General features: G+C 54.1%; 1 protein-coding gene across 1 annotated transcript; it reads right to left on the bottom strand.

Moving 5' to 3' along the window:
• Positions 1-281: 281 nt before the first annotated feature.
• On the bottom strand, positions 282-13,507 carry ERLIN1 (ER lipid raft associated 1). Its single transcript, XM_058841274.1, is given in 13 exon segments — positions 282-3,250; positions 3,252-3,395; positions 3,571-3,650; positions 3,925-4,014; positions 4,483-4,574; positions 5,122-5,180; positions 5,603-5,676; positions 6,450-6,575; positions 7,824-7,885; positions 11,230-11,276; positions 11,645-11,726; positions 12,574-12,729; positions 13,440-13,507. Coding segments are annotated over 12 exon segments (1,092 nt in total). The 5' UTR covers positions 12,687-12,729; positions 13,440-13,507; the 3' UTR covers positions 282-3,127.
• Between the last annotated feature and the right edge of the window lie 94 nt (positions 13,508-13,601).

The raw sequence follows: 13,601 nt of genomic DNA, 5'->3' as shown, positions 1-13,601 counted from the left end.
GCTGTGCGGGGATCACAGAAGGGGGTAAAGGGTCGGAGCTGAACTCCAGTGCCGCAGCCTCGGGGGCCAAACTGCAGCACATTTTGCCAGCCAGGCAGAGCCAGGCTGCCCCAGGATGCTGCACCCTTCATGCTCAGCACCATCCTGGCACAGGCTCCTCACGGGGCTCGCAGCGTGGCAGTCGCTGCAGCTGAGGACATCCACACCATGCAGTGCTGCTCTAGGGGGAGAGGTAGAGGGGTCCCCCGCTTCACGTGCCACCAGCCCTAGGACACATAAAACCATCCCAAAAAATGGTAACAAAATAATTTTATTCTGCTTTATCAAAAGAACAGTGTGAATGTAAACCTGACCGTATGTATCGTGTTTCCTTAAGGAGATGCGCATCCAGGGGCAGACCCCTTTAGTCACAGGCCCACGCAGGCCGTGGGAGCGGAGAGAAAAGCCAGTTCAATCCCAAAATCCTGGCTGCAGCCATGTCCCTGCTCACAGCTGGGGCTCAGAGAGCAGCACAGCCCAAGCCAGGGTGCCAAAGCCGTGGCCACCCCCTCCTGCACATGCTGGGGCTGCTGCAGCAGGGCCGGGGAGGCAGGGGAGAGTAGAGGAGGCTGCTGCAGAAGGCACTGGGCATCACACATGCTGCTGCAGGAGCTGGGGCAGCGGGGGCAGGCCCTGGGGTCCCTCACACCACACAGGCAGGTGGCTGATGCATTCAGAGGGACACTGAGCCACCGACAGCCACTTAAGGCAGTCATGCACCCACCCAGGGAGGCACAGCAAGGCTCGGATCCAAAGGGAAGCAGCTCTTCCTGCACTGGCCTGGAAGGCTTTCCTGCTCCCTGTGTGGACAGCTCGCTCTGATCACTGCAGGAGAGGTGTGATCTGCCTGGTTATTGCTCCCAGCAGTTCCCCTCCTGCCCTTGTCACTTCCAGGCTGGCAGAACCTGCTCTGTCCAGCCGTTCCTGATGCCCAGAATGTCCAACCCCAGTGACACACAAAGAAAATCACAGAGTCTACATCCCTGCCACCATTCCCTCCAGCCGTGCTTCTAGCCTATCAAGTCTGCCCTCATCCCAAAATCTGACCAAAGCAGGTGCTGCTGGGGTGAGGAGAGTGTGTCTGTGCCAAGGGCCCGCTGCAACACTGAGGAGGTGGCAGGGCAGAGATGAGACTCCTTCCTCAAAGCCCATCCCACAGGAAAAATGGGGACCCTGCAAGCCAAGGAGCATTTCCAGGAGACATTTCAAACATTAAGAAACACACTGCCACTGCCTCTCTGCCCTGGTGCCCTGTTCCCTGGCTCCTGCCATGGCTGGGTTCCTGGGGCAGAGCATTGACTGAGCCATGAGAGTTTGCAGGCAGATGGAGGACAAGAAAGACCACCCAAAACTGCTGCAAAGTCCCACAGTTATGTCTTACACCCTGCAGAAGACACAGGGCCAACACAAGCCTGCTCTGCCCCAGGGATGGAGGAGAGGCAGGCAGGGCAGGGCAGGCACAGCAGGAGGCACCGTGTGCTCCTGAACTTCCCTGTGGAGGGACACTGCCATCCCTTAAGCCCAGCCACACAGGCTGGGGATGCAGCACTGCAAAACCCACACATCTCCACTGGGGACATCACTAGCACAGGTAAAGCTGGTTTGGGTTGAATGTTTCTCAATAGCAGAAGTTAAACACACCCTTCCCCTTGCTGTGAGGCTGCAGATGGAGCCAGGGACAGAGGATCTCAACAGGTCGAGTGCCTGGAGCACCACCACCCCCCAGCCCCTCCAAGGGTGGCACAGCTGCTCTGAGGGGACAGGACAGCAGGAGGGATGCACAGGGAGAGGTCTCTGAACATGCAGCAGGCAGTGCTGGGGTGCTCCCAGCTGGAGAACAGCATTCCAGCTCTTGTCAGCCGCTTCCCCAGCCACTGCACCCCGGATCCCCACAGAACACAACGAGGGGCAGGTCCTAAAAGCAAGCACATCCTCACAAGCAGAGGGGAGGAAGGAGGAAAAGCGGAAAGCAGGTTTTCCCAGCAGATTCCCCCCTCCCCGAGCACCTCTCCCTCACCCTGCCACGGCACACCAGAAGCAGGGTCAGATATATCACAGCACAAACCAGGACTGAAGATCCATCTGCCAGCAAGCCTGGCCAGGGGTGAAAGGACCAGGACACACTCCTTGCCATGGCTGTTCAAGGACATACAAAGCAGGCCCCACTTCCTGGAGCAGTGGATTTTGCATGGAAGAGCAGCAATGCCTCACCTACTTTGCAGCTGAAGCATCAAACATCTGATCTGCTGCACAGCAGGGTCCTTTCACTCTCCTCTTCCCCTTCACTTTGCCAGCACGGCAGAGCAGTGGAAATTCAGCCCCCTTTCCCTGGTGAATGACTTCCAGGGAGGATGGAATATGAGCAAAGACTTGCCAGGCTCTGTTCCCAACCAGCTGCTCCGAGGTGCTCCTGATATCTGCTGCAGGAGGCAATGAGACTCAGCCACCCAGTGGGAGCACCACAGTCAGTCCCAGGCAGCCAGTGCAAGGCTCTTGCTTGGAGAGGGGGGCTGCAGAATCCCTTCAGAGGTTGCTTCCTCTGAGTTGTCATCTAGCACTGCTGTCTACAGGAATACTATGGCTGTGCAGATCCTACTCCAATAACCTATTCCACAGCAAACCACTCCTTGCCCTGAGCAGGAACACGCTGGCCAAGGAGAGTCCACTCCACTGGAGTCCTTGAGGAGAGCGAGACAGAGTCAGCAGAAACCTTCACCAAGCCAAGCTTCAGCGGCAGGACGAGGGGAACCTCCTCTTCACTCAGCCTCAGCCAGGAGTGCTGAGCAATGACCACTGTGCAGCCACACAGCACTCAAAGCCACATCTCCTTCCTGCAGAGCAGTGCCTGCTAAATAACTGCACCTACCCCGGGAGGCTTTCCTGCTGTCTGTCGTTTAATATTCCAGTATAGGTATGTTAGTACAGGATTATCCCTCCTTTGGAAGCACCAATTTACCAGGGGGAGAAACGGAAGAGGCAGAGCCCTTGCAATCTGTTGCTAGAAGAAAATCAACCCAACTGCCACCTATACACAAGATGTCCAGGCATGTGCTGCATCCGCCCCACCGACACAGGGCCTCGCCCCCGGTCACAGCCGGGCTCGCTGCTGAGCTACACCGGGTTCCCTTCTGCCTCCCTCAGCCAGTGCTCTCCTCGCCTCTGAGGGGGCTTTCTCCAGAGGTCTCTGGGGCTCCCTGTGCAGGAAGGCTGGTTTCATGGGCAGTCCTCAGGTTGGCCTGCTGAAAGGCACAGGAATCCAGGAACACGCCGGGGATGCGGTCGCCGAAGTACAGCTTGCTGTTGGCAGCTATCGCCTGGTACTTCATCAGCTCCAGATACTCAGGGGTCAGCTTCAGCTGGAAGAAACAGAAACCAGAGACTCTAAGAGACAACCTTCTGCAGCCCTGCAGTGCTAGGTTTCATGTCAGGCAGCCACCTCCTGTGTTAGATCAAGTGTTTTTCCAGCACTGTCCGGCTGAAGCTGATCTCCAGCGTGGAGGAAGAGTGAGTGACCACCTTCCCAGTGCTCACCTTGTTGGAGTCAGCCAGCTTCCGGGCAGTGTAGTACTCTGCATCAGCTTTTGCCTTCTCCCTTGCCAGGAATGCAGCATCTAACACAGCAGCAGAGGAGAGACAGGAAAGAAAGCATTAGGAAGTGAACCTATCACACTGGAGCTCAGTGAGCCCTCATCCCATGGACACCCATGACAGCCTGGACGGCCCTGTTCCTGTCCTGCAGCTTCCTGGAGAGCTCCATGCACAGGGCAGGAACAATCCCAGGGCACAGCCTTGCACCCTGCAGCACCCTCAATGACTTTAGCAGGCCTGAGGCTCCTCCACCTGCCACCAGCCCCAGCCAGCAGACGGCCCCAGCGGGGTGGTTACCTTCAATCTCAGAAATCCGCTTCTCCGTTTCCTTCTCCATGATCTTCTGTTGGTAGTGAATCCTGGCCACCTGTGCAGCCTTCTCTGCCTCTGCAATCACAACGGGCTCAGCTGGGAAATTTGCTTCTCAGGGCTTGAGACCAGCACCCTGAGCCCAGCACCTGGCTGCAGGGTCTGCCACAGCAGGAGCTGGTTCCCTGCTCCCTCCCTTCCCTCTCAGTGCCAGTCTGTACTCTGAGCAGCAGAGTTACAGGAAGAAAACACAGTGCTGATGTCTGCAGAGCCGACATCCCGTTTACAAGCGTGATCCCTCTGGCACAGGGACACAGAGCTTCAAGCTCAAGCAGTCTTTCCAGCAGAGTGATTTCCTCTGTCCCTGCTGCAGGACAGAGGTGCTCCCTGCTCTGCTGCTTTGGGATTTTCACTCAGATGTTCAAAACAACTGCTTTGTGCAGCCTGGCTGTGCCTCCCTCGGGGAGCTGTCAGTGATGGAAATGTCCTGCCCCAGCTTAGCAGGGAAGGCAGGAATGGAGGCTCAGCCTGTGCTGGTGACATTACCAATGAGCGCTTTCTTCCGGTCTGTCTCTGCCTCCTTCTCCACCACCTTCTGCCTCTGGGCTGCAATCAGCAGCTTGGTCTTCTCAGCCTCCCTGCAAGGGGAGAAGTGTTATCCTGGGCAAAGGGAATGAGGAGCAGCTCTGCATGCCAGGAGAGGCCATGGGGACAAGGGGCCAGCCAGCTGCCAGCTCCCTGCTCACAGCTGTGGGGACTGGCTCTGTCTGCAGCTGTATGAGCACGTGCACAGCCCAAAGGAAGGGATCAACCCCCTCTCCCTCTGCTAAGACCACATCTGGATACAAGTCCAGTCTGAGGCCCTCAGGACGAGGAGCAGGGGAACACGGGCTGGGAGCTGGGCTTACTCAACCAAAGGTGAAGGGAGATCCAACAGCATCTCCTTCGTCCCAAGGGCATCCCAGAGATCCTGGAGGGGAGCTTATGGGCAAGACATTGAGACCCCTGAGCCCTGATTTCAGTATGAAAATGGAAAACAGAAGGCACAAGTGCACCTGGGCCAAGCACACACTGCCTAGAGCTCACCTCTCGCTCCCCAAGCATCAGGAAAGAGCTTTCCAACAGCATTGTGCCTGTGCAGGACCCTCAAAACTAATTAATGCAATTTTATGTCCAGCTACTCACATTAGCTCAAAGTTTCTTCTGATGGCCTCTGGAATTTTGGGTTTTGTAACACGCACAGCCTGTGAAAGGAGAAAAAGGGAGCACATTTTGAATACAACATTTTGATGCAATCTGAAGATTAAGACATCTCTCTGCAAAACCAGCTGCAGTGCTGTGGACAGCAGTATCCAACCCTCCTGTGTAACACAGCTGAGCATGGCCACGCTCCCAGAGGTGTCCTACATTTTTGTTTCCTGCCATCCCTTCCAACCCACACTCCCACCAGGGGCAGAGCTCGTCCAACCTGGCCTTGGACGCTTGCAGGGATCCAGGGGCAGCCACAGCTCCTCTGGGCACCCTGTGCCAGGGCCTGCCCACCCTTAGCATAAAACATTCATCTCTCAGTTTAAAACTGTTGTCCCTTGTCCTGTCACTGCAGGCTTTGGCAAAAAGTCTTTCTCCACCTTTTTAAATCTCTCATTATTGAAAGGCCACAACCCACCTGGATAGTGAGACCTGGTGCCATGACATTGAGGTCTTTCTGCAGGGCCAACTTCAAGTTCTCATCTATCTGATCTGTTTTTGGAGGACAAAAGAGAGACTGATTGGTTCATCATATTTTCCCCCACAGCTTGTGTGGCAGAGTCAGCAGGCCTTGAAGTCATGTGCTAGTGACTAGAAAAGTTCAGCTGTTGATGATTTTGTATTTCCTGAACTAAATGCAAACGGCTTTCAGCATCTCAGCAAGAAAGAATGCTCAGAGCCTGTGCTAGAAGTCTATCCCTTCTCAGCACTCAGACTTGGAGTACATTTTTATTAAAATTCTGACAACCTTTTATCTTCCATAAGCCATTTTCACCCTGCTCAGCCACTCAAGAAGGAACAGAAACCGTTCTGTCTTTAGAGCACAGATCCACCAGGGAGAATATGACCTGTGCTAATTCCTGAAGCACTGTGAAAAACCTTCCAGCTCTCACTTGTTAGAGACAGCCAGAAGGAAGCTGTAAAAGTACAAAAGTGAATCCAGCAACAGAGAAAGGCAGAAACAGAACAAGACAAATCCACTATCACAGCGAAGGCCACAGGCATCGCTGCATGTACAAGAGCAGAGTGGCTGCTGTCTGCATCCAGAATAGGTGGAAAAAGACTGAGATCAAATTCCCACATGCAGATGGGGAAAGACAAAGACACCTGAGTCACTAAAGTTACAGGGGAAGTGGCATATGGATGTTAAAGGAGCTGGATTCTTGGAGCACAGGGACAGCGTGGTCCAAAGGGCTGGCTGTAAGATATTCCAGGAAGACTGCAGTGGGATCCCAGCTGGGATCACCCAGCTGCCATCCACTTACCAAAGAGCTCGATGTACACCTCCTGCAGGGTGTGGGCGCTGCAGAACTGATTCAGCTCGTGGTGGATTTTGTTGAAGATCAAGGTCTTGTCATAGTCTGCGGTGTAATTCCTCACGATGTCGTACACTGGGGAAGGGAGAGAATCACCACAGGTCACCACTGGCACGTGTCAGGATGCCAGGGAAGCAGTGCAGCACTGGGAAAACACTGGTTTTCAGGACTTGGGCAGCCAAAGCCACAGCTGCCCTGCCCAGCTGTCAGGGAGAAGCCTGCTGCACATCCACTAGTGCTGCTGGGATTACACAACTTCAAGGAGCAGTCATGGAAAGATGTACTGCCTGGTCCTGTTTTATCACCTGCATAAACAAATGAAACAGCAAAGCCTCACCGGGACCTGAATGCATAGGAACAGGTACTGCTGTAAAGTGAAAACAAGGATCATTCCCACAATTTAAGCCAACCAGATCCTGCATCAAAAGGAGCGTGGCCAGCAGGTCAAGGGAGGGAATTCTCTCCCTCTGCTCCTGCTGAGGCCCCAGCTGGAATCCTGTGCTCAGGTCTGGCCTGCTCCCCCCCAACATAAGGAGGGCATGGAAGTGTTGGAGCAGGTCCAGAGGAGGCCAAGGAGTTGCTGAGGGGACTGGAGCTGCTTCCCTCTGGAGCCAGGCTGGGAGAGCTGGGGCTGCTCAGCCTGGAGAAGGGAAGGGTGTGTGGAGACCTCTCAGCTCCTTCCAGGGCCTGAAGGGATACAGGGAAGCTGGAGAGGGACCCTGCATCAGGAACTGGGGTGACAGGACACAGGGAATGGGTTCAAACAGACACAGGGGAAATTTAGGTGAGATATATGGAAGAAATTCTTTATGGACAAGCCCAGAGCAGCTGTGGCTGCCCCTGGATCCCTGGAAGTGTCCAAGGCCAGGTTGGATGGGGCTTGGAACAACCTGGGACAGTGGACAGTGTCCCTGTCTATGGCAGGAGGTGGAACAAGATGATCTTGAAGGTCCCTTCCAGCCCACACCCCTCCATGACTCTGAATTACAACAGGAATTCACCCTCCAGTGCCTCAGCAATGCTGGAGTTTTGCATGAAGCTGTGCAGCTGAACAAAACAAGCTGTCTGTGTCTTTGGGTTGGTGAAATAAAAAGGCAAGAGGCTCCTACACAGGTTTGGTCTCTGCAGTTTTCTCAGGAGCCGAGCTGGAAGCACCTGGGATCAACACTACAGGGCTGAGAGCCATAAGAGTAACAAGAAACGGAAACAGACAGGGAAGTTTTCCTGGCATGGAAAAAGGAAGACCTGAAAACCAAGACAGAGCTGCCACAGGATGAGTGAAGACAGTCCCAGCTCTGCCTGTTGAACCAGGATGGGAAATACCTGCATATGGAGCCAGCTTATTCACAACTTCTATTCGGTCAATGTAGATCATAACACCACCACTGCAAGGAAAAGAGAGTTCATCAGTTACCACTGCAGCTGTTAACAGTTAACATATTTAAAGCAAAGGCACCTTTATCCCTCTTGTACTACATTCTGAGCATCTTGCAATGAGATGGCAGCGAATCCCTGCTCTCTGCATAAACCACAAGCATGCTCCAGCAAGCCTGAAAGCACTTTCCTTCCCCTCTGTGATTTCCTACTCAACCAGCCAAAGGAAAACGTTTCTGAACAGGAATGCAGCTGCAGCTATCAGGAAAACAGAGGGAAAGGCAGCAAGGGCAGCAGGTGACACTAAATGCAGACGCACCTCCGCTCTTCTAGGCAGCAACACATTAAACAGAACAATTAAACAGAAAAAGCTCTTGGTTTGATTCACACAATCACTAACTCCAGCAGGAGCTTGGCAAGGCCCAGGAGAAAGGAAGGAACAAAGCCCATGGCAGACTTCAATCCATGTTCCCAGCTCCAGTGTCACAGTGCACATGGCTCTCCAGGAACACCACAAGCACTTCAGCAGAGGCAGCCTGCAGGGAATCCTCTCCCTGAGGGAGGATGTGCTGCCAAACTGGCAGGGAAAAGGGGGAGAATCAGGGGTCAGGCTTGTCCCCAGCCTCTGCTCTTAACTGGTGTGACTTTCAGAAAGTCATGCCCACCCCTGGGTACCTGTAATACCAGAGAAGAGCACAAACTCTACACTGAAGAAAAAAAAAACCCTTAACTTTCAACAGCTCTAAGTCTCTTGAGAGCCTAATTTTAAAGCAGAATACTCTTGTGATGATGTCCTTGGGTCAAAGGCATATCACAGAGCAGAAGCTTCAGCAGGAACTGTTTAGAGACAGCTTATTCCTGGCAGTGGAACTCCCACATTTCCAAACTCAGTCTCTGTGATGCTTTAACTTAAACATATCCCCCACGACAAACTCCAGTTCCTATTTGCAGATCTTGATCTCTGTCAGCTCCAAGCCAAGTCTGCAGAAAAACAACCTGAACTTGCCTGTGTCTGCTCTTTTGGAAAAGGCTTCCCAAGCCCAGCCCATGCTTGCTCCAAACCTGCTTCATGACAACTATGAGCTAAAAACACTGGTGATGGATGACTTTATCTGCTGCAAACCTGGCATTTCAATTTAAAAGGGATGTTAGAAAGAAAAAGAGAGTGTCTGCAACACCCTGGATCCTCTCAGGACTCATCCACAGCCCCGAATCACCTCTCTGGCAGGAAAGGGTCTGAAATGGCACCTCAGACCACTGAGGATTGTCTGACTCTACCACCACCTTCCACAACAACCCTGCCGAGGATCTCAGCCAGTCTGGGACAATAAGTGGGATATTATCCACTGTTACTCCATTATTATGACTAATTCATAATAATGCGGTGTGGTGGGGGATAAGGAAATTTAATCAGTCCTGCTGGTCATGCCATTTGAGGAAACAGGTGCCACTCAGACCCCAAAGTCTGCAGGGAAGAGAGGAACAAGAAGAAATCCATGTTGAAAAGAGAAATCCATAAAAAGAGGACCAACACATAGACTGGCAGAAGTTTAAGCATAATTAGGCAGCTAGTGCTAATTATGGCAGCAGTTAATGCTGCCAGGTACAAACAGGTAAGGCAAAAATTGGGGATGGGACACCCACACAGACACTCAAAAGCTTCCCAATATAGATAAGTACACAGGGAACAGGAACATAAAGATGGTGGAAGAGAAACCCAGCCTTTAAAATCTGATGGTTTAATATGTAAATACAAAACCTTGAACTGTTTAGGATCTATTCTGGTAACAGACTTTGAACTAGGACAGTGACACTCCAGGTGTGCTCCACTTGCTATTTATAAGCTCATGTTTTACTATGGAAATGTGGATGCAAAGCTTTGGCATCGAGCAGCCACAGACTTTGGACTCCAAATGCAGTGAACTGAAAGGCTCCAGCAGCAACACCTGAAATATGGACAGGGCTACTGGGGCCTTTGGTCAGGAGTGTATTCAATTATTAACTGAGAGCTGTTTTCACCAGCTGTCTGGTGGTTTAAAGCCCATTTTTACTGCCTGCACATTCCCAACCACCTGCATTGCACAGCTGAACCCCACAATGCTGAAATTCAACGGGAACTTAATTTTCAGCTCCTAAATCATAGGAGCACAGAATGGTTGAGGCTGGCTCTGGCCTCAACCTTTGTCCTTTTGCTTGGCCTAAAGAGTGTTTATCTCACCACAAAATGACTCTGGACAAGGCCCTGAAGTGACAGGACATGGGGAATGGGTTCAGACTGACAGATGGGAAATTCAGGTGAGATCTATTAAAGGAATTCTTGGCTGTGAGGGTGGGCAGGCCCTGTCACAGGGTGCCCAGAGAAGCTGTGGCTGCCCCTGAATCCCTGGAAGTGTCCAAGGCCAGGCTGAATGAGGCTTGGAGCAGCCTGGGATAGTGGAAGGTGTCCCTGCCCATGGCAGGGGTGGGACTGAATGGGCTTCAAGGTCCATTCCAACCCAAACCATTTTGTGATTCTGTGAAAGATGCAGCACTGAACACTAACATTATTTACAGACACTCTTGAAAAACCTTTGAGATCTAAAATTAAATTCATGAGACCTTTATCAAGCCCAAGAGATGTCTGATACTGAACAACTCCAAAAGAGTTAATATGGGTTAAACCTGATCAAAATTAACTCTTGTTTTATTAACGTTGCCACTAACGCCCACCTTTTAATTTCAATGTGGTCACTGTGTGCCACCACTCCAGTCACCGCTGATTTATTTTTTTAAAACAGGAATTTTGTTGAGGACACTGAATGTAAAAGGCAAGGAGAATCACCAGTTTTTTTTTTTACCCTGAAGAGTCATCAGTTTAACTTGTGGATGAACCAACACAACAGGATCTGTAACCCAACTCAACCAGCCCTCTCCTCCTGCTTGTTACAACTCAAGCAGGTCTGTGCTGACAGAAAAATCAGCCTAATTATGCAGCAGGGATTTCATTTGGAAATTAACTCCCCTGCATCAGGAGGATCCCCATTCCCTGTTTACTTCTGCCCACTGCTGGGGTCAGCACTTGTACGAGCTGCAAGACTCAGAGTGGAAATAACCAGTCTGAGGGCAGAGCAAAGCACAAGCAACAACGGGAGAAACCCAGAAAAATTCAGGATAACATCACAATAAATACAAACATCCTCTGAACAGCAATTTCAGCAAGAGCCAACGTCCCCTCCTGTGCCTCCCATTCTGTTACGGTGGGACAGATGCGTGCACATGGATTAATTTTATGGCCTTTACTTCCCACTCCCTGTGTCCCAGCACTGCAAATGGCCCCACAGAGTGCACCTAGAAGAAATACAAATGGAAGCCATACCTTGTCCCACAAGGCACATTCTTCACTTCATCAGTCTGCAGCGTGGTCTGCAACACAAACACAGCCAGCGCTCACAAACCGCTCCCTTCTCTGGCAAGGCCCTGCTGTGCCCAGACTCCCACAGTGGGGGCACAGAGCCAAAAGTGCATCCTCTGCCTCCCCTGTGATGCCTGCAGGTGTGGGCAGAAGGCAAAGCTTCTCCTCACCTGCCTTTTGGGGGAGGCACAGGCAGCTGTGCCTGTTTCCCTGCTTTGGGAATGCTCAGGAATGTGACACTGCTGGGGAACAGCGACAGCCACAAACAGGGACTGTCCCCCCTGAGCAGCACACTGCCAGGCCCAGCAACACACACACACCTTCCAAGCTCTCCAAGAGGACAAATCCTGGCTCCCCAGGGGAGGGAGAGGGCACTGACCTGCACGGATTTGAAGGTGGTGATGAAAGGGAGCATGATGTGGTAGCCAGGGCCGCTCGGGCTGGTCAGCAGCGCACCGCCCCTGCGGAGAGGGAGGAAAACAGGGAAAGGCTCAGGGAGGTGGGAAACTCCAAGGACTGGCTTTGAGGTCGAGCAGGGACAGTTCAAACTAGCAGGGGTCACAGAGAATTGCATCAGCGCCCTACATTTACCAGCAGTTCCCCAACAAAGGGCCGAGTGCACTGATCTTTGCCTCCTAAACTTTGCGTGAGGCCGGTGAGCCATTAACTCCTGGAGCAGGCAGCTATTGCTAAACCCTCCCAGCATTGCAACACTGCTCAGAGCTGCAAGAACGCAGATTTCTCCTCTCTAAATAGTTCACTGGTAACCATGGAAAAATCCAGCCGTGGATGTGATTCTGCCAGTCGGGATTTGGGCACAGCCCCTCGCCCAAAGCACAAAGCAAAATCCCCCGGGATCTCACGTTCAACACGTTTGTAATTAAAGGGAAACGGCCCACGGTGCTGAGAGGGAAGGGCAGGGAAAATATTCCAAAGCACCGACACAGAGGGAGCTCCGGCTGGGGAACAGCTTGGGACAAAGGTGATGGCTCTTGCTGGCACAGGGAGAGATCAACAGATGTGAGAAGGCAGGACAGTCCCAGAGCTCCAAGCTCTGAAATCCAGCTCGTGAAAAGAGCAGGGAGGAAGGAGAAGCAGGAAAAGCAAGCCAAGGGTTCAGAGACCCAAATACACGAGGGCTCTGCATGGGGCCAGGGTGTCGGGGACTCACCAGCACGGGTGGAAGGGAGCACAAACAACAAGGGCTGCCCACCCAGGGGGAAAACAGCGGAGGGAAGTGCAGGACAGCGCATTCCCTGGGGCCGGGGATGAATCCCAGCTCCGGGAGGGCTCCCGGGGGCACCGTACCTGTAGTACACGGCCAGGTGTCCCTCCTCGACCCTGTGGATGGCGGAGTACAGCAGGAAGACGAGGAGCCCCGTGGCAGCCGCGGCCGCGGCCCCCGCCTGGGCCATGGCCATGCTCGCATCCCCTCCCGGCGCCGGGGGCTCCGCGGGCCCTGCCCTGCCACAGCAACACCGTCAGCGCCGGGCGGGACCGGCCCGGCACCGCCCCCGAGGGCGAGGAGACACCCGCGGCAAAGGGGCCGGGCCGGGATGGGAACGCGCCCGGGACAGGGACAGGGACAGGGCCCGGCCGCGGAGAGCGGCACCGCCCGCCCTGCACCGGGGGCAGCGCCCAGGGACCTCCCGCCCCGCCCCGGCCCGGCCCCGTGGGGCCCTGCCCCCGTCACCGCCCAGCCCCGGCCCGGCCCTGTCCAGTCCCCGTACCCTCCCTGTCCCATCCCTATCCCGCCCATGGCCCGATCCTGCGCCTGCCCCTACCCCGTACGTATCCCAATCGCTATCTCGGTCCCTATCCTGCACCTGTCCCCTATCCCTCTCCCGAGGCTGTCCCTCCCCGTTATCCCATTCCCTGTCCCGTGGCTGTCCCTCCACGTTATCCCATTCCCTGTCCCGAGGCTGTCCCTCCCCGTTATCCCATTCCCTGTCCCCTGGCTGTCCCTCCCCGTTATCCCATTCCCTGTCCCGTGGCTATCCCTCCCCGTTATCCCATTCCCTGTCCCGTGGCTGTCCCTCCCCGTTATCCCATTCCCTGTCCCGTGGCTGTCCCTCCCCGTTATCCCATTCCCTGTCCCCTGGCTGTCCCTCCCCGTTATCCCATTCCCTGTCCCGTGGCTATCCCTCCCCGTTATCCCATTCCCTGGCCCGTACCTGTCCCGTTCCCCACGTGCTGCCGAGGCCGCGCTGCCCACCCCCGCCGCGCACGCGCCGCCGGCGCGCGGCACCATGGGCGCGCCGCGTCGGCGCGGGGTGATGACATCACCACCAACCCCCGCCGGTTGCCAGGCAACGGCGTGATGGCGATGGCCGCGC

Source organism: Poecile atricapillus, chromosome 6 (genome assembly GCF_030490865.1).
Source record: "Poecile atricapillus isolate bPoeAtr1 chromosome 6, bPoeAtr1.hap1, whole genome shotgun sequence".
Lineage (NCBI taxonomy): Eukaryota > Metazoa > Chordata > Aves > Passeriformes > Paridae > Poecile > Poecile atricapillus.
This window is presented reverse-complemented; position numbering and strand designations above follow the sequence as displayed.